General features: G+C 46.2%; 1 protein-coding gene across 1 annotated transcript in view; it reads right to left on the reverse strand.

The window, feature by feature from the left end:
- Window positions 1-446: 446 nt before the first annotated feature.
- Adhfe1 (alcohol dehydrogenase iron containing 1) overlaps window positions 447-20,182 on the reverse strand; it is a 30,855-nt gene continuing 11,119 nt past the window's right edge. Inside the window, exons 8-14 of the mRNA XM_038347192.2 lie at window positions 19,864-19,969; window positions 16,523-16,675; window positions 15,113-15,211; window positions 12,604-12,682; window positions 12,298-12,394; window positions 8,751-8,908; window positions 447-993 (exon numbers count right to left, since the gene is read on the reverse strand). Coding sequence (XP_038203120.1) covers window positions 910-993; window positions 8,751-8,908; window positions 12,298-12,394; window positions 12,604-12,682; window positions 15,113-15,211; window positions 16,523-16,675; window positions 19,864-19,969 — 776 coding nt within the window. The 3' untranslated portion in view covers window positions 447-909. The remainder of the gene's footprint in view (window positions 994-8,750; window positions 8,909-12,297; window positions 12,395-12,603; window positions 12,683-15,112; window positions 15,212-16,522; window positions 16,676-19,863; window positions 19,970-20,182) is intronic.

The raw sequence follows: 20,182 nt of genomic DNA on the forward strand, positions 1-20,182 counted from the left end.
CCGCTCATGTGTACGTACATGTGTATATTTGTCAAGACAAAGGTTGACACTGGGTGCCTTCCATTTGCTCTCCACCCTATCTTTTGAGACAGGGTCCCTTAGTGAACCGGGACTGGCTCGTCAGTGGGCCCTGGGCAGCTGCTCGTCTCCACCTGTCACCTGAGTTGTACGAAGCTGTGACTGCCAGTTACGTGGATGCTGGGGAGTGGAGATTTAAACCCAAGAGCTGTAAAAATTGAAAGCATAAAACACTAAGTCCACATTTTCTCATAATTTTCTATAGCTTCATTTTCATTTTTCCAATGGTATCTTTTAATATTATGGTGCCTATCTTTTTTCTTTATATAGACACACTTATATATAGTTGAAAAGGTAAGCCGAACCATACTAATATATAATTTTTGCCACTTGTTTACTGCCAACATCTTTTATGAAACAGACATAAATTTCCAAGAGATTTATTTCATCTTTATTAATAATACCATAGTCTTCTGCCATTTACCAAATTAGTATGTATAAGTGAATGTTTATATTGTTTTTTAAATTTTTATTACCCCCAAAAGAACTATCAGAGACATCCCTGTCATTTTTTTCTTTTGCACACTAATGTTAGTATTTTTCCAGGATAAATTTCTAGACATGCAGTGTCTGGACATAGTATATTTGTATGTTTGATAGACAGTTTCTGTCCATTTGGTACATGGACTGAGAGTCAGCATGTTCAGCAGGGTTTGGTTTAGGAACACTGACCCCTGGGGTGTGGCCCACGTCGAGGAGTCTCCTGAAGGATAAAGTCACATCCCATTCAAACTGGCAGCGGGTGAATCAAGTGTGGAGATAACGGCAAAGGCGAGCCTGGCCCATGTCCGCTATCTGTTAACGGTGGTGATCATTCCACGGACGCGGTAATTAGTACAGTTTCATTGATGCTTCAAACAAGGCAGACAAGTCCTCTTCTGACTGGGCACGGGGCGCAAGCTTGGTGACCCTTTCCTGAGACAGTAAACAAAAGGAGTTACCTGGGGCTTGGAAGTGACAGTGTCAATGCCAGGTGCTCACGGAAATTAGCTTGGTCATTAGAAACAATAACTAGATAGTTTAAATATCCTATAGAAACAGCTTGGTGTTATCCAGCAGTTGAGAGGCAGCGCAGGGAGTCAAGGCCAGCCTGAGCTACATGGAACAAACAAACAAACAAATTCCCCAGCCCCAGTTCCAAGCCATATTCCTTGAATGGTTTGGGCTAATTCTCAGTTCAGGTGTCTCAAGAACTGTTTCTTTCTCACGAGGCTTTGGAAAGCCTTCTGCTTAACTGTACAGAAACAAACCATCCTGCCCACTGATTGGACCAGACCTGCCAATGGCCTCTGCCAGCTGTCCCCGGACAGACAGTCTTGTCCCTGGTAACAGCAGTGCTGCTAAGAAAAATGTAACTGCTGGTCCTCGACTCAAGACCACTTCCTTCACAGCTTGCATTAAGACACCCCCAAAAGTACTTTCTGTAGAAACGACCCTTTAGGCCATGCGCAACAAGGAATCTATTTTTCTCCTTATTAACCAAAGTTTCATATTTACTATTTTTCCAGTCAGTTTAGTGGTTTACTTAATTTCTCCAGTGTTCATTATGGGTGGAGTTGGTGATGTCAACAGCCTATGGCAATATGTTCTCTCCATGATCCTTCTGGAACAAGGGACTAACAAAGATGGCTATTTGCTACCCAGATGAAACACACACTACATTACACAGGCCCCATCGTCATGGGCCTTTGGGTCTATTTTCTGGTGATAAGCAGGTGTTTGGATGTATAACCCGTTAGCAGGCAAGCATAGGGGGGACAAAGGCCTGGCTGTGTTTAGTGCTCTGATCTGGTACCCAACACAGTGCTCAACATACACCAAATGTATTATCAACAGTTAGCTGCCAAGTTAATGAAGAAGGTGGGAAGAGGAGATACTGGCATCTGCCAGGCACCCACATACAAGACAGACTGCAGACTCTGCCCAGCTCTCTTATTTTCCTCAGTTCAAAAACGACACCCAGTGAGTAGTTCAGACAACAAGGAAAAATCTCAGGATACATTTGTGTGCAGGATCCCTTGATCTGCAGGTCTGCCGGAGCCACCGTCAAGATGGATCACATATTGCAATTGCCTCTCTGATCTGAGGCACCACCACCCTGACCTGCAATGGGACTTTTTTTTTTCCATTTTTGCTCCACTATCGCCCCCTAGAGGCTGTTCTCTTGACAGTAGCTAGCTCTCCTTTTGCCTCAGCAGAGACCTGGGTTTTACAAGTTCTGGATAAATGTCCCTTTGGGATCAGAACAAAATCATGGGGTTGCCATGCAGCTCAGCCCGTAGAGTGCTTGCCTAGCACATGAGAACCCCCAGATTCTGTTTCCAGCGCAACAAAAACTAGGTATGGTTTGGTGGCTCCCACCGCTAATTTAGAACTCAGGAGATAAGAGGCAGGTGTGTTAGAAATTCCAGGCCACCCTCAGTTACCTATCAAATCTGAGACCATCTTGGCATACATGAGATGCAGTCTCAGAAAAAAAATCTTGAAGTGTGATGCCTCCTCCATCTGGCCCTGTCTTTCAACCTTCCCTCTCTCATTGGCTCATCCTCCCCTACTGACCCCCCAGCTTTTTCCCTGCCCCCACTGGCTCCTTCCCTCCCTCTCCACTGGCTCACTGGCTACCATTGTCTCCCCCTCCCCTTTATCCTTCCCCCACTGACTCACCCCCCCCCCTCCCGCCAACACACACTGGTTCACTTACCCTATTTGTTTGCTTGAGACAGGGTCTTATGTAGCTCAGACTGCCTTTAAAGTCCCTCGTTAGCAGAGGCTTGCACTACTGATCCTTCTGCCCCTACTTCCCAAGTGCTGGGATTACAGGTGTGCACCACCACACCCAGATCCACCATCCCGCTTACATTTCCGCCTTCTCCACATCCTTTCTTTCCCTAGCTGCCATGTCTGAGCTGGCGGTGTCACGAAAGACACTTGACTGCCCTCGCTGGAGTCCCCTCCAAGTGGTCGGCACGGGATTTCTCTCTATCTCATTACTTAGGCATTCCACCCCACCAGGGATCATTGTCTGGAAGTTCTTATATCTCAGTTGTCGACGTGCTTTGCCTGTCTCTCCCCAGGAGAAGGGAGGCGGGCACCAGGCATAAGCCCTAAAACCCCTGAAAGAACACAATATGCGATATATTAATGTCCAGAATATAAAAACTATGCTTATAGTGCAACAGTGAAACACCAAAGGGAGCAATCCAAAAATCAGCCAAAATCTCGAATAGATATTTCTCCAAAGAAAAACACACAAATAGCCAATAAGCCCAGGACAAGATGGTCGGTGTTCTTAGCCTTTAGGGGCGTGCAAATCTAATTCTCACCAAGGCACTGCTGTGCACCACTGGGCGCTCATAAAAACAATGGAAACTAACAGGTGCTGGAGAAGATGAAGAGTACTGGAGCCCTTTGTGTTGTTAATAGAAATGTAAACGGTGAGGCGCTATGGGAAAGTTTCCCAGTGCACCAGGAAGCTAAAAACTGGACTGAAACGGTAGGGCCTGCTAGAAACCTCCGCACTCGGGAAGTGAAGGTGGGGATGATCACAGCCAGCCTGGGTTACACAGTGAGATCCTGTCTCAAACAAACACCAATAAAATTACCGCAGGAATGAACTGTTCTACTCACAGACACTTACTCCAAAAAACTGAAAGCAGGGATGCAAACGTAGGTGGTGGTTTGAATAAAAATGGCCCGTGTAGGCTCAGAGGGAGTGGCACTATTAGGAGGTGTGACTTTGTTGGAGGAGGTGTGTTACCAGGGTTCAGGCTTTGAGATCTCAGACGCTCAAGCCAGACCTTCGGATCCAGATGTAGAACTCTCAGCCCCCTCTCTAGCACCATGTCTCCCCGTGTGTTACCATTCTCCCCGCCATAAAGATAATGGACTGAACCTCTGAAACTGTAAGCCTGCCCCAGCTAAATGTTTTCCTTTTTAAGAGTTGCCATGATCATGGTGTCTCTTCACAGCAATAAAACCCTAAGATAAGATGCTTGTATTACCAGTGTTCAAAACAGTCAGAAGGTAGAAACAACCCAAGGTCCTAATACAGGCACGGAATGGTATATCCACAAGATATGGTATATCCATACAAGGAAATATTACTCATCCATAAACAGGAACAGAATTCTGACACATGCTACATTGGTCAACACATTAAGGTAAAATAAACCAGTCACAGAAGGACTGACAGTGTGTGAGTCCATGTATATGAGGTGCCTAGCCTAGGCACTTTCGGAGACAGGAAAAAGATTTTCGGTTACTAGGGGCTGTGAGAAAGGCAATAGGGCAGTTGTTCAGCGGATAGAGAGCGAGCTATTTGGGATGTTAAAAAAGTTCTGCAGTGGGGAGTGTTTTTTGTTTAGTACTGTGGATATATTAAATACCATTGAACTATACACATAAAAGTTATTAAAAAGATAAATTAGTGTTAATTTACTACAATGAAAAATAAAAATGAGAAAGGAGGATGGATGACATCTTAGAGAAAGTGGGAGGAAATGCTGTTGAATACGGATGTGACAAAGGCAGAATTTTTATATTCTAGCAGACCTTATTAATAGTTATTATCAATCTATCGTTTATCCTTGACTATCCTATCTACCTGTCTGTAGATCTATCTATCTATCTATCTATCTATCTATCTATCTATCTATCTATCTATCTATCTATCTATCTATCTACCTACCTACCTATCCATCTACTTCAATATTTATCACCTATACCTATTTGCAATCAATCATCTATTTATTTATAATCAATCTACCTATCATCTACAAATAATCTATCTGCTTGCCTATCTACCCATCTGTCTGTCTGTCCGTCTAGTTTGTGGCAAGATGAAGAGCTGGCTTTCAGTTTGTGCTATGGCCAGAGACGATGGTGATGATGGCAACGGTTTCCACAACATTTTGTTATAACAAGGAAGAGTCCTCTGATGAGCTCAGAGTCTTTTTGCCAGGACCTGTTCCTCTCTGGGGAGGCGGTTCTGGACTTTCAGGAGCGGCTTAACCACGCCTCTGCTAGCTTTCTCTTTCTCTCTGCCAGCCCCAGTGATCGGGCAAATATAGCGAGAGACAAAGTGTTTGATCCTGTGCCATATAAAAGTCAAATGGTTTCAGAAAGAAGACGCATTGAGCAATGGGCTATTATTTACAGACACGAAGGCCAAAGAACAACTGATTAACACGGGCACTGAAATAAAGACTCCACTTTCAGCACATTCATAAGATGACACCATTTCAGCTGGTCTGTCTACCGAGAGTGGGAGTGCTCGCTTGGGCAGCCGCTGCTCCCCAGTAACGAAATGTTTTGACTTGAAATGCCAATGTTTCTTTCTGGAGGCTTCAGAAATCGAACTCCGAAGATGAATTTGCTCTTGCCCATCCCCTCTGCAGCTGGGCCATGCAGCTGGAAGCCTCTGCATGCAGGGCTGCCATTCGCTGCCACTAGCACAGGCCGTGTGTTTGGTTAAGAAAACGGGCCTGCTGGTTCTTTCTAGAGAAAACTGACCCCTGGCTGCCGAACATAAAAGAGTCTTTTATCACACACGGACTCTATAAAACAAACTTTCTGGCAAGATTCCTTGCAGGGATCAGTATATCATACCACCTTAAATCTGGTAGATATTAATGAGTGAAGACTGGTCCACTGTATGTGTAAAATTCTGAGGTTGCCATGGCATTCCTGTAAGACACTCACTGCTGCCAAAAAACAAAACGAACCCCCCACAGCACTTCTTCATCTGCAGGTTATTTCTGTTCTTGTGAGGGCTCTCTATGGCTGCGATAAAACATTGACCAAAACCAACTCAGGGGAGCAAGGGGCTGATTTCATCTAACAGCTCCCCAGTTCACAGTCGGACAGGGGAGTCAGGTCAGGGACTCAAGGCAGGAACCCGGAGGCAGGAGCTGAAGCAGTGACCCGCAGAGGAACGCTGTTTTCTGGCTTGCTTCCATGCTGCCAAAACCAGTACCACGTGGGAGACTCTTACGCATTCCCAAGTTTGGCTACCAGCTTGAGATGCAGCCTCCCCCACCCACCACCACAGCTTCTGTGTGCTGACCCCCCACCCCCCAGGAACTACTCCTCAGGCAATCTCTCCGGGACAGCCAATTCTTCAGCCCCAGCTGACCAGAATCAATTATCTCAGTAAAGCAAAGGTTTCACTTCAGTGGTGCCCGTCTATTGTTAATCACAGCTGACCAGAAACCACAGATTCTTAATTCAAAATACCAACCAAGTGGCCCAGTAGTCTTTGAGGGACTTTCAGTCTTCCCAGGCCTCCGTCACCGGGGCCTCTTTAACATTGCTTTCTCCCAGGCTTCTTAAGCTCTGACCACCTGGTGGCTTTTTCAAGCCCAAACCTCCCAAACCCTTCCATATTTCTCCCATAACAATACGGTCATGCCCATCACCACAATACCACACAATGGAGAACCACCTGTCAGGGGTAGCGCCACTCCCAGTGGGATGGGCCCCCAAATCATTAAAAACATAAGCGCTTCAGACAGGAGCACAGGCCACTCTGATGGAGGCAATTCTTCAGCTGGGATTTCCCCTTCCATGGGAATTCAAGTTTGGTAAAGTTACAAAAACTAACCAGCATAATAATTCTTGGAAGTAAGCAAATTCATATTCTTTTATTTTTTTTCTAAAATTATATTATTATTTATTACGTGTATATGTGTGCACTATGGCACGTGTGTGGTGGTCAGAGGACAACTTGAGGTGTTCAGTTCCCTCTACCATGTGGGTCCTAGGAACTGACTCAGGTCATTCAGGTTTAGCAGCAAGCACCTTTACCTGCTGAATCGCCTCACTAGCCTTAAAAAGTTGTATTTGTGGCACTGGCGAGATGGCTCAGAGGATAAGAGCACTGGCTGCTCTTCCAAAGGTCCTGAGTTCAATTCCCAGCAGCCACATGATGGCTTATAACCATCTGTACTGAGATCTGGTGCAGGCAGAATATTCTATGTATAATGAATAAATAAATCGTGAACATAGTCCTGGGATAAACAGAAAAGACAGCATCCCTGAGATAATGCTAGGAAGCCAGAAGTCACACTGAAATCATGGTGGCCACTAGGTTTGTGGAATTCCTGGACAAGTTTTCATGGCTGCCTTTGTTTTACCCAGTCTTAGGAAACACTTAGCTATAGTTACTGCCACCAAGCCACTCGTTCACCCGGACAGAGGCTTTAGAGGAGAAGCTGCACATCTACCGGGCTGGGTATAGCCGAGGAAGGAGGAGCAAAGCAGAGCCCTGCCCTCATCAGTCATAGGCTTGCTTGGCTAGCATAGCTACAACAGCCTTACGGCATCTTACATTGTGGCTCAACAGGTTAAAGCTATGGATTTGTAGGTTGGCTCAGCACCTATGCTGTATCTCAAGACATTTGTGTTTCTCACTTATTTACAAGGTTAGATGCAACTGGATCCGCTGGGCTTGAAGCTAAGTCAGGGAAACCAGTGGCCCATGGGCAATATCTCACCAGTATACTGAGAAGTCAAGAAAGTGGGAGCAAGGAGCACCCAGTTGACTTTTCTTAAAAGTCTACCCACACAGGAATCTAAATTTATACTTAATGATAATAATTGTAGGTAAAGATTGTTCATCCAATTAGATGGGACGTGTTTCCAGTTTACTGGGGCTCCCTGCATTCTGTTGCCTCAAATTACTTTGTTCATTGCTTCTGTGGCCATAGGAACTGTGAGCTCAAACTGTCCAAACATCTTCTGTGAATGATGAGGTTATCAATAGTCTGGACGGTGATAGGCTGGGGAAGATGGGGCTAGTTTGAGTCCTTGCTTTCCTGGAGGAGATGAGGAAAAGGCGCTGCTGCTTGTGGTCAGTAGGCTGCTGCATGCATAGATATCCTAGCTGTTGGCTGCCCCAGAGCCAGGGAGGGACCTGTGAATGCTCAACGCTGGAGAAAAGAGCCCCATGGCGATCCCTGTTTTCCTGCTTTTCCGTATTGACTGGGAGGACTCAGGGAGTGGCTGGGTGGGGAAGCATGGCATAGTCCATTGACTCAGGGCTTGTGGGTCTGAGCGCCCTACTTTACAGTACATTGCAATAAATGTGGATCTTGGTCCATTACGATCTGGAGTACTAGCTCCAGAGAGGTCAAAATAGAGATCACATCTTCACGTGGTTCTTGGGAGAGGGAGCTTTATATCGGTAATGATTCGACTTTACAAACATGAGTAATTTAGTTTATATTCTTTAGCAAAGTTTAAATCAATGAAATAAGGTACAGAGGGACAGAGATGTGTATGAAATAAACAATTTACCCGAATGACTCAAATGCGAACTTGCTATAATTCCAACTTAAGAGCGAAGCTTGCATTCTATGCAACAGTAGGGATCTGTGGTGATTTATCCTGGAAAATAACACCGGCGGTCCTTTTGGAATAGCTTTGCCCCGTCTTATAGGGAACTCCCGAAACTGCAAAAGTGTGGGAGGGGGAGGGGTTTCCATAGTTTGGCAGTTTGCATCTTGGGTTTTCATAAAGGATCCTTTCAGTTTGCCTCATGAAGGAACTCACAGGCACAGGGAGGGGCCAGGCTACTTTTGCACTACGGGTTCTCTAGCGGCTGTGAAGGGTGTCGCAAGGTTCCCCTCCAGCTCTGTGCTCAGCAGACATGAAGGCCATGTTGTGCATCTTACCTGGGGCAGGGTCCCTTTCACCAGGGAAGGGATGTCATCCTTGGAGTAGCCAAGGGCACTGAGACCATCCTCAACATTTAGGTCAAACAGGAATTGTCGGAGGGTATCTGCCAACACAGGCCCGGCGTCTTGGGTCCTGGCAGTGCGGATGTCGGCTCCTAGGAGAGAAGTGCAGACCACGGGAAGGAAGGGAAGCAGCTTCCGGGTCCATCTCGGTCATGCTATCAGCTGAATATGTGAACTGTCCCCAGGGCCACCTCCAGACACCGAGGTCCAGGGCCCTGCTCGGCTTCCCTGAGATGTCTCTGTGGTCAGTGGTCAAGCCCCACGTTGGCAAGACCAGGCTGAGGAGCCAATAGCTCTTTAGACCAGCTGCCTGGGGCTCTCGGCTCTCAGTTTCAGGGGACTTCGGATTCCTCCCTGTCCTCTCTGTGTGGCGGGGAGCAGAGTGACCGAGCCAAGGAAGGAGATGCTGAACAGAGGACAGGAAAGACAGCTGGTGCTAGGACGTGGGGGTTGCACATGTGCAGGGGGGCACAGCTTACAGAGCTTTCAAGACTTGGTATTTACTGACCCCTAGAGGTGTGTGTGTGTGTGTGTGTGTGTGTGTGTTCAATGTCTTCTAGCAGCAACAGAAGACACAAGGCTTTTGCAAATAGCTTGAGGCAAGGACGGAAAGCTACAAATGCCACACACTGACCACAGAAAAGGAAAGAAAAATATGACAAAACTGTTATGTGTGACTGAGAAAGAAGTTTCTGCTTTATACCTAAAAATGTGATTATTTATTTTTTATTTTTATTGTTTATTATTATTATTATTATTATTATTATTATTATTATTGTCTATGTTGCTAAAGGATAGGGGATGTTCCTCTTAGAAAATGTCTCAGTGCCAGCCATGCACTTGAAGACTCAGGGAATGGCACTTCCCGTGAAGATAACGACGTGAAAAAGGTTGCCAAGGTTTGGAGATTTAATTTTAAGGACAGAAGCTTAATGATTCCTAGCGCAAACAATAACAGAGATGTCAGTACAGCAGAGTTCTGTTCTTAGGCAGGGACGTGTGAAACTTCCCAAGGGAAAGATGCAGGTTTCCCGCCCCTCGCTTAGCACCCGCCCTGCTGCCCGGCTATCTAAGCGGAACACCTGCGCAGCCCACAAGGCTAGCATTCGGCAAACGAGGGTAGCATCGGTGGGTGCACAAACGAAATGCCGGCAAACGGGAGGAGCCCCCTTCTCACTGCGGCACACTGCAAGTCAGATTTCAGGCTCCTGCTTCTGTGAGGGTCAGCGCGGCTTTAGTTCCAGGAAAAGGTAAACAGAACCAGATACAGGGCCAGATGGAGAGCCACACGGTGAAAGGTAACCCAGGCTTGGCAAGATCGGTCTGCAATACCCAGCAGCAGCTGAGAGCGGATTAGGCGAGAGGCGTGACCCAGGATATGGGGTTACGGGTTTATGATCCTGGGGTAGCCACCACCAAACACACTGCACAGACTCGTGTGCTCTCCTGTGAAGCACTCTTTAGGGAAAAAGAAGGTGAAATGAAAGAAAATGAACTGGTCTAGCTAAGAAAAAAAAACATAAGATTTTGTAGGGAATTAACATATTTAACTGGCAATATGGGTTAATACTAAAATTCCTAAGCAGTTAGAAGAACTCCTGTTTTTGTCTCCCAGTTTTTCGTTTTTTCTTTCCTCCTCCTCCTCCTCCTCCTCCTCCTCCTCCTCCTCCTCCTCCTCCTCCTCCTCCTCCTCCTCCTCCTCCTCCTCCTCCTTCTTCTTCTTCTTCTTCCTACTACTACAAATTTTTCCCTCCTCCCCTCCTCCCATTTCCCTCCTCCTCCCTCCCAGTTTCGTTTAACTGACTCTGCCTTCTCACGATGTTTTTGCTGCCTGGAGCAGGCCCTGAACGTTCACTGAGGTTTCCCCATCTACAGAAGATCTAGCCTACAGTTTGGACTACCCCCGCTTTAATTTTTACCATTCTCATATTTACAAAGGTCACAGCTATATCCCAGCATGGGTGCACATTTTCCTCCCTAAAGGGAAAAGGGCTACAGGCCCCTTGTAAATCTGCCAATGTGCTCACACAGCACACACTGCAAACTGAAGCCTGGGTTTGGCTCCAAGTCCTGGGTTTCTGACATTAACATTCCCAGCACAGCACCTGGAGCTGTGGGGCACACAAAGGGCTGGTGTGAGAGGGAGGGCCAGGGCAGTGGCCCTGTGGGAGGATGTCTGCGGTCGCTCCTGCCTCCTCGGGAATCATCTTTCCAACGGCTCAAGCTACACGGGCATAATGAAGAATTGAGTTTTCGTTACAGCCTTTTCTCTTTCCGCCCACCCTAAACATAAGTGAGGGAATAAGATGTTCTACAAGTTAATCAAGTTCTCCAAGTCACCTAAAAAGACTTCTTGTTTCAGAAAAATACCAAGATTTTTTTCCCTCCTCCTACGGCTAAACAGAATATAATTCGATCTCTATAAGAGTCAAAACGCCCAGTGGGCATCTCCTTAGAGAGATTACTTATTCAACAGTATGGCAAATAGGTTGCTCATTTGAAATTGCTTTTGTTCCTTGTCTAGCTTCTCTGTGATTGGGGGTTACTGTTGCTTTCTTGATTCATTTTATCAGTGATTCAGCATAGCAAAAGTCTATGAAGTCATTACTTTGTGTGTCTTCTTTGAAGGTGAAAGTAGAGCAAGTAGCATCAGGACACAGTAGAATTAGTATTAGGTTCCATTTCATTACAGATCCTAAGAAGCATAAAATTATGGTATTTAAAATGCTGCCCTGGACTTCAGGCAAATCGTTGATGTTTGATCACTGAGCTACTCTTTTTTTTTTTTTTTTTTTTTCGAGACAGGGTTTCTCTGCAGCTTTTTTAAGAGCCTGTCCTGGAACTAGCTCTTGTAGACCAGGCTGGCCTCGAACTCACAGAGACCCGCCTGCCTCTGCCTCCCGAGTGCTGGGATTAAAGGCGTGCGCCACCACCGCCCGGCCACTGAGCTACTCTAAAGCAACAGCTTTTGTTACTGTTCCTGGGAAACACTCTGTTGTATTGCATTTGTTTAACTATGCAGAGATGTGTTGCATTTGTTGATGTTGCAGAATATTCGTTTAACTATGTAAAGAGGTGTTGCTGTTTTACCTTGCCTGTCTAAGACACCTGATTAGTTTTTTTTAAAAAAAAGCTGAATGGCCAATAGCAAGGGAGGAGGTATAGGTGGAACTTTGGGCAGGGAGAGTGAGTAGGAGGAGGAATTTAGGCTTGAGGAAGAAAGAAAAGAAGATGCCAGAGGCCAGTCAGTCAGGAGGAAGCAGGAAGTAGGGCACAGAGGATGAATAAAAGGTGAAAAGCCCCGAGGCTGATGCAGAAGAATAAAAACAGGTGAAGTTAAAAGAATGAGTGGGACAAGCCCAAGCTAAGGCCGAGCATTCATAATTAATAATAAGTCTCCGTGTCTTTGGTGGGCCAAAGACAATGCCAGCTACAACATTCCATCTTGGAGGGCCACAGATTTGTGAGTCATGGTTCATACCTAGTATTTCTGCCGTCTCCAGATGCCGCTCTGGAAACATCTGGGCTGTGAAGGTGAACACTGCTGGAGATGTGAGCACCACAGAGAGGCCGTGGGGCTGGGGAGAGACGAACAGAAAAGCTTTCTTCCTTAATATATGACTAGAGTACTCAGAACAGCCGAGAACTCGCAGCTTGGGCTGGGGTGCAGCTTAGCGACACAGTTCTTGCCAGTAGGATAAGGTCCTGAATTCCATCCCCAGCCCCGCCCCCACTAAAGATATACTTATAAGATTTAGTTGAGTAATTTATTATTAAATATTTTTACCACCAGAGGGTGATCCACATTGTATTCCTTGGCTTTATATGTCTTCACTAAACCTGAAATTGGGTAAGACATGCCATGGCTGGAAAAGAAAAAAAATCTGTTGACACACAGATGCGAAAAATCAACAACACGGACATTGTTGTGGGAGTGTCCTCTTGTCTCTGGAAGGTACGGTTACCCACGTGATGTATTCTACAGGATGCATTTCTCGGATGCCTGGATGGACTGGGATGCTCTCCAACTTTAGCGTATTCGTTCACAGAAACCTCTGAGATGGTCAGACCCCAGTGACCAGAGCGTCCTATGTGCTGCCCAACAGGCAAGCTGGACCCACTAGTGACCCATTCTCCAAACAACTGACAGATTGCTTCAAGTGTTGCCTATCAATGGCGTTGAATTGTAAAGTCTAGCCCACGAAGCTCGGCTATCCGGTTCTACTGAACTGACTTTCTCAGACCTCTGACGTGAGCTAGATCGAAAGCTCCTGCTTCTCCGAGTGACTGGATAACTTAGAATGTACTTGACTCTCTCGGAAGCAGAAAGTTACCGCTAAGTATGCTTTCAAGAAGAGTTAGGGCTCACGTAGCTTTCAAAGGCAGCTGTATAGTGATACTTAAAATTTCAATGGTTTTTAATAGTTGTCTATGTTCTTTGCACACAATAAGATTTATTCATATTATCTTTCCTTCTAGCCATTTTATGCATATATTTAATTTATGATCACATTGGACATATTTGTTTCTAGATTTTTTTTCCTTTATTTTTTCCTTTGTGTGTTTTGCCTGCATGTGTATCTATGTACACCATGCCTGCAGTGCCCTTGGAGGCCAGAAGAGAGCATTGGATCATCCGGAACTGGAGTTACATGTGGCGGTAAACAGTCACATGGGTGCTGAGAACCCAACCTAGGTCATTTGAAAGGGCGGCTGTTGATCTCCAAACCGCCAAGCTGCTCCACAGGCCCTGTGCACCTGTGCATATAATTTTGTACATTGCTTTTGTTGCCTAATATTTTGTTTGTTTGTTCTAAGACAGTCTCGTGTAGCCCAGGCTGATCTTGACCTGTCTATGTAGCTGAGGATGACTTTAAAGCCCTCATACCTCATACCTCGTAAGGGCTAGGACTGCAGGTATGAGCCCCTGTGCCTCATGTTATATGCTATTCTCTGCATTTTCCTGTATAAATCTGCTTTAAATACTATTCTTAATGACTTTATTTTATTAAGTACTATATATGCATTCAAAATTTTCAATTGTAAATTACACTTAGGTGGACATCTTTATAAGAAAATCCATTGCGCAGATCATGGCTATTTATTTAGGCTAGATTCCCAAGAGTGAAACAATGGGCCAAGGGAGGTAAACATTTTCGGGCTCTAGTACATTTTGTATACTTGCTTTGGGTGTAATAAATTCCCGCTCCTCTGCCACAGGGCTTGATGCTCACCACTGCCTTGCACCAGCAAAGCCCTACTCAATTCTCAGTGTTCTCTGTTTATGATTTTAAAGCACTTTACCGATAACATTTCAGTCAAAGATTATTTTGGGGCTATTAACGAAGATTTTGATTGCTCCCTCTCTCTTTTATGGGAAAAATCCTGCATTTGAGATTTTACAAATTGCAATATATAGCGAGATACAGAGAGGCAAGAGCCCTCATACATTGCTGGTATGAATTAAAAATGTTATAGCCACTAAAAAAATTAATAAAAAATTTCCATAGATCCAGAAATTCCATTTATTTGTGTCAAGTAAGAGAAATAAAAATGTACACACAAAAATCTGTACAGTATTATTATTTATAGCAACAAATTTTCACCAGTTGATAACAGGTCAAATAAAATGTGGTATCTCAGCCAGACAGTGGTGGCACACACCTTTAATCCCAACAATCAGGAGGCAGAGGCAGGTGGATCTCTGTGAGTTCGAGGCCAGCCTGGTTTACAGAGTGAGTTCCAGGACAAGACAGACAGAGCTGTTACATAGAGAAACCTTATCTTGGAAAAGAAAAAGAAAAGTTGCATCTCCATATAATAGACTATGATTTGGCTGTGAAGAGAAGTGAGGTAAGGTTCTAAGAGCATCCAAATAAAGCATAGGACCAGGTGCTTTTATGCCTATGACATGCCCCAAATGGAGAATTCCAGAGAAGGGAAGTTGCTCAGTGGTCTCTAGGCATCAAGGGAAGTTCTGGCATTGGTGAGCTGAGGATGTGGGTTTTTTTTTTTTACGCAGGTAATAAAATGTTCTAAAACTAAAGGGTGCAGGACTCTGTGCACAGATTAAAAGCCACTGAATTACATACGTTTTAAATGAGCAGACTGTATAGCATATGAATTTAAAGTTGTCACAGAAAACCCATGACCTAATCTACTGAATTCAAATTAAGAAAATATTTGGGAAACCTCAGATTTCTTCCTTGTATAGCATATTTAAAATTTGCCCCTTGTTCTGAACTATTTAGAAAACAGTACCTTGAGTCAAGAAAATAAATTGTGTGTTCGCTTACCACAAATGAACACCGGCGTTGCCAAAGCCGATGCCAGCGAATGCGCTTGCCAAGTGCATACTAGACCTCGCTTCCAGATCCTCGGGGTTTCTGACAGCCCTGTTGAGTTACAGAAATACGGAGTGATGCCCCAACATTGCCACTGTCTTCTGAATAAAGAGCTGCCTCAGGGAAAGGCAAGAAGGGGGAGGAAAATTAGGCAGGTTACTCAAACAACCGCTTGTCTTCTCGATGAAAACCGAAGGCAAACATATTTTTCTCATCAGCGGTCTCACCAAGGGCATACGTCGCTCAGCCGATGGGAAGGTGCTGGGACCAGAGCCCTGACCTTGCACTGTGTGTGTGCTCTAGGGAGGTGACCTGGGACTCCCTCTTCGTCATGGGTCAATGATCCTGACGGTTGTGAGCAGACTCGGAGTGTACACTCTCAGAGGGCACCAGGAGCCCTGTCACCCTAGGCTACCTGCAGGCCAAGCCAGCCTAGACATCTTTCTCTCTGTGACACTGATCCACACTGAACTGTATGTTCTTGCTGTTTCAGGAGTCTGTTCCTATTTACTCTTTCATAAATGGCTGTAAATACGTATACTTATATATTTGTATTCTTTAAAAAAATGTAAGGATTAGTCGACTTTTACAATATTTCGTTTAAACTTTTGTTTTTAGATACAAGGTCTAGTTACATTGCCTAGGCTAGTCTCAAGTTCCTGTACTCGAGTGACCCCCCTGCCTCAGTTTCCCCAGTCGTCGGGATTCCAGGTGCTGCTACCACACCCAGCTTGTACTTATGTTCTTAAATCTTTTAAACCTTCCAGGAATCCTTTCACATTCTGTCTTTTCTGTCTCCTGAGTAGCTACATTTTTTTTTCTTAACTTTAATTCACGTGAGTTTTCTCCATGGGTGGCTCCTGCGTGCCTTCGGGGCATAGATGACACAGCCAGCATAGGCCTGTGTGGTTCTCATTCCCGCTCAGTCACCCCAGCTTCACCGTGGGAGCTGTTGTTCTGAAAGAGTTTTGCTTCATAGCCCTGGCTGGTTTAGTACTCACTGCGTAGCACAGCCTGACCTCAAACTCGTGGCAATCCTCCTATATCAGGCTCCCCCAAGTTCTTGAGTTACAGGTGTGTACTGCCATATCCGGCTAGTTTGGGGGCTTTGGTGAGCAAACCTCTCTTTATTTCATCTGTCTTCTTTACATTTTAGGTGCTTCAGTTGTCCTGAAACTGTTGCCTATTTGTCCAATATTCGCCTGCCTGACCTCAGATCCCTTCAGAGGTCACTAGTGACTGCCCTGGCGAGCAGACAGTATACCATGTCAGCTCACCGTGTCAGCATCAGGCATGCCAGGGTTCACCGGAGAGCAGCTCACGAGTTTCTAATCCCAGCTCTTTCTCCCCAGGGTGACATACCTCTTCAGATACTTGGCAACAATCCGCAGTGCATGGACCGCCCAAATATCACTGATTGGGTTGCTGCCCTGGTAGGCTGGCCGTTGGATGGGGTTGGAAGGGCAGGGGCTCCGCATGTTGTAGGGAATGGCCGTGTAGGACTCCAGAGCATGGCTGCAGGGGAACATAAACACGTAGACCGGGCATTGCCTTCCTCCTCGCCCTTCATCCCTTGCAAAGCTTATTATAGCTACATTTTGATTTTTTTTTTTTTTTTGAGACAGGGTTTCTCCGTGTAACCCTGCTGTCCTGGAACTCTCTCTGTAGACCAGGCTGGCCTCACAACTCAGAGATCTACCTCTCTCTGCCTCCCAAGTGCTGAGATTAAAGGTGTGTGCCACCACTGCCTGGCCATTTTAAACTTTTCACCTGAAAAAGACTGGAGTCTATTTTTTTTCTTTTTTCTTTTTTTGGTTTTTTGAGGCAGGGTTTCTCTGCAGCTTTTTTTTTTTTTTTTTGAGCCTGTCCTGGAGCTAGCTCTTGTAGACCAGGCTGGCCTCGAACTCACAGAGATCCGCCTGCCTCTGCCTCCCGAGTGCTGGGATTAAAGGCGTGCGCCACCACCGCCCGGCTTGGAGTCTATTTTTTAATGTGCCTTACACTCAAGGTTGGCTCTGAGTGTTTCAGAGAAGTAGTAAAGCTTTTAGTAGGTGAGGCCTAGTAGAGGGAGGTCAGGCCACAGGGTGCGTTGGAAGGGACAATGGAACTCTTTGTCCCTCCTTGTATTCTGACTGCCATGTGTTGCCACCATGATATCGTGTGCCATCACAGACTCGAAACAGCAAGGCCAAGTGACCGTGGACATATCTAAACACAAACCAAAATAACCCTTTCTTTTAAAAAAAATGTTAAATGACTTTTTCACGTTTCCTGTTTCTGTGCATTGTTGTTGTGTCTGTGTGAAGGTGTCGGGTCCCTGGGAGCTGGAGTCACAGACAGCCGTGAGCTGTCATGTGGGGGCTGGGAATGGAACCCGTGTCCTCTGAAAAAGCAGCCAATGCCATCTCTTTAGCCCCAGCCTGTCTTCCTTCTAAGGTGATTATTTCGGGTGTTTGGCCACAGTGATGGATAGCTGCCCAACGAAGCAGAGTCGATGTCTTCCTCCTCCCCCACCCCTCTGTAGGCAGTGAGGTCTGGGTCTGGGGCGCCCCCCCCCCCCCCCAGGTTATTGCTTGGTCCACGGTAGACTTATTATGTGCTTTATAGCCAGGGAGGGCAACTTTATTTCCACTATTCTTTTTTTTTTTTTTGTTTTGTTTTGTTTTGTTTTTCGAGACAGGGTTTCTCTGCAGCTTTTTTTTTTTTTTAGAGCCTGGCCTGGAACTAGCTCTTGTAGACCAGGCTGGCCTCGAACTCACAGAGATCCGCCTGCCTCTGCCTCCCGAGTGCTGGGATTAAAGGCGTGCGCCACCACCGCCCGGCTTATTTCCACTATTCTTAAACAATTGGAGATATCTCATCAAATTTCTAACAATATTGAACAGGGTGGAGTTAGTTTTCTAGGTAATAGGACACAGGAACAGACCGGAGGTTAGACAGAATGATGGTCACTTCTGGCTCAGATGGACATCATTCGATTGCACCTGCGATGTGTCAGTCACATGCCCTGGGGGTAGTGCTGGGGATGAGAGTAAGGTGACCCTGTCCTCACCAAGCTCACAGTGCACCAGGGGAGACAGGCAAAGGAAGGGCATGGTGGTAGAAGCCAGGCTCACACACCAGGGCTCAGGGCAGAGCGTCTGGTGTGTTGACCAAATCAGCAAGTAGATAACAGGACAGGAAGTAGAGCCAGGCTGTAACCCCCAAAGTCTACCCCTAGTGACATATTGCCACCAGCCAGGCTCCAGTTCCTCAAGGCTGCATGACCTCTCAAAACAGCAGCACCAGCAGAGGACCAAGTGTTCCAACGCGTGGGCCCGTGAGGGACATTTCAGACACATAAGGAGTTGTGTGTGAGTGTTCTTGCGCGCGTGCTGGCATATCGCAGTCTGGAAGCTTATGGGAGAGGTGGAAAGACTATGGATCGGATTTAGGAACGCCTATAAGGAGGTTACTGCAATGGTCTGAGGAATGGCCGAACAGCCGATGCAGACCTGAACCAAGGAGGAAGAATGAAGCCTGAGGAGACAGACAGGTGTGAGAGAGTCAAGGGGCCCAAGAAACCGGATCTGCCGAGTTTGGGCATGGTGGGAGAAGAGGAGTGTTATACCGAGTCCTGCTCCTGAGGAGGTGGTGGGTGCAGGAGAAGAGACAGCCCCCACTGCACGGACTTTCATATGCCACCATTTAAAACAGACCCCAGCAGATTAACATCATAGCATGCCGATGCAAAGATGCAGTGTGTTTGAAACACAGTGCCTGGGATAAAAAAAAAAAAAAAAAAAAGAAAAAATACATGCCGCATACGGATGTTAAGAGATGCTGACAGCTGGATGTTGGTGAGGCACAACCTTTAATCTCAGCACTCTGGAGACAGAAGCAGAGTGGATCTCTCCATGATTCGAGGTCAGTCTGGTCTACGTAGTGAGTTCTAGGACAGTCAGTATAGAGAGACCTTATCTCATAACTAAAAATAGAAACAAATCTTCTGTTTTAGAAGGACACAACATTCTGTACTAGTGATGGACTATGGTGGTTTGAGACTTGCAAGTGAGAGCCGGGTGCTGCTCAGGAAACTGGCAATATGGCCTAGCTCAGGAACGGGATCTGCAGTAGGTATACAGATGGGGTCTTGGCACATCACAGCCGAAACCACAGGCGCCTACTGTGAGCCTGGTCAAGTTCCTAAACCCTGGCAACCCAATCTCCTTTTCTCTTGTGAGAGTCTCACACTGCAGTGTTACAGAGAGGTGATGTGTGTAAGGTCCTGACAGAGAGCACACATGCTGGTCCTCCAGGTCCTGAGAGCACACACGCTGGTCCTCCAGGTCCTGAGAGCACACATGCTGGTCCTCCACCCCAGAAACACTAGCCACCTTTACTGACCTCCCTTGACTGCAGCCTAATCCTTCCCCAGTTTGTGGCCATAGAGTCAGGCAGTATAGTCCAGAGGTGCTTCATGTCATCTTAAACTGAACCTTTAGCTGTGGCCCCACAGCCTCCGATGTTGTCCAGGGTGGGATAGCCTGTCTGAGGTAGGCTTGTGGGCTCTAATTGGACCTTTCCCTCTAGAAGAGGAGACAATGTCAGGCAATATGAGGGGTGCTATACAGTTAATCAGGGAAGGCTTATCATTGCATACAGCCCCCTAGGTGGCAACACACTATTCACAGACCAGTCCTGTGGGTGGCAGCGGTACCTACCAAAGGACATCAAAGCCACTGTTGGCCACCACCTGGCAGGGCATGTGCAGGGTGTGCAGAGGGTCAACTAGTCCCAGCGTGGGCTTAATGGCTCGTGAAGCAATGCCTAAAACAAAAGGAATTTTAGTATGTTAAAGGCGTGGGCTCCCTTAAGAATGAAGTAACCTTAGGACCATACATTTAAAAACAAAAGTATGAGAAAAGATGCATTTTCATGTCGCGATGCAAGGAGCAGTGGAGAGTGACCTGGGACCAGAACCCGTGCTCTCAGGGCTGTGCTGGCTTCCAGGATCCCAGGGGACAGTTCGTGTAGCTCTTT

This window comes from Arvicola amphibius, chromosome 11 (assembly GCF_903992535.2).
Source record: "Arvicola amphibius chromosome 11, mArvAmp1.2, whole genome shotgun sequence".
Taxonomy (NCBI): Eukaryota; Metazoa; Chordata; class Mammalia; order Rodentia; family Cricetidae; genus Arvicola; species Arvicola amphibius.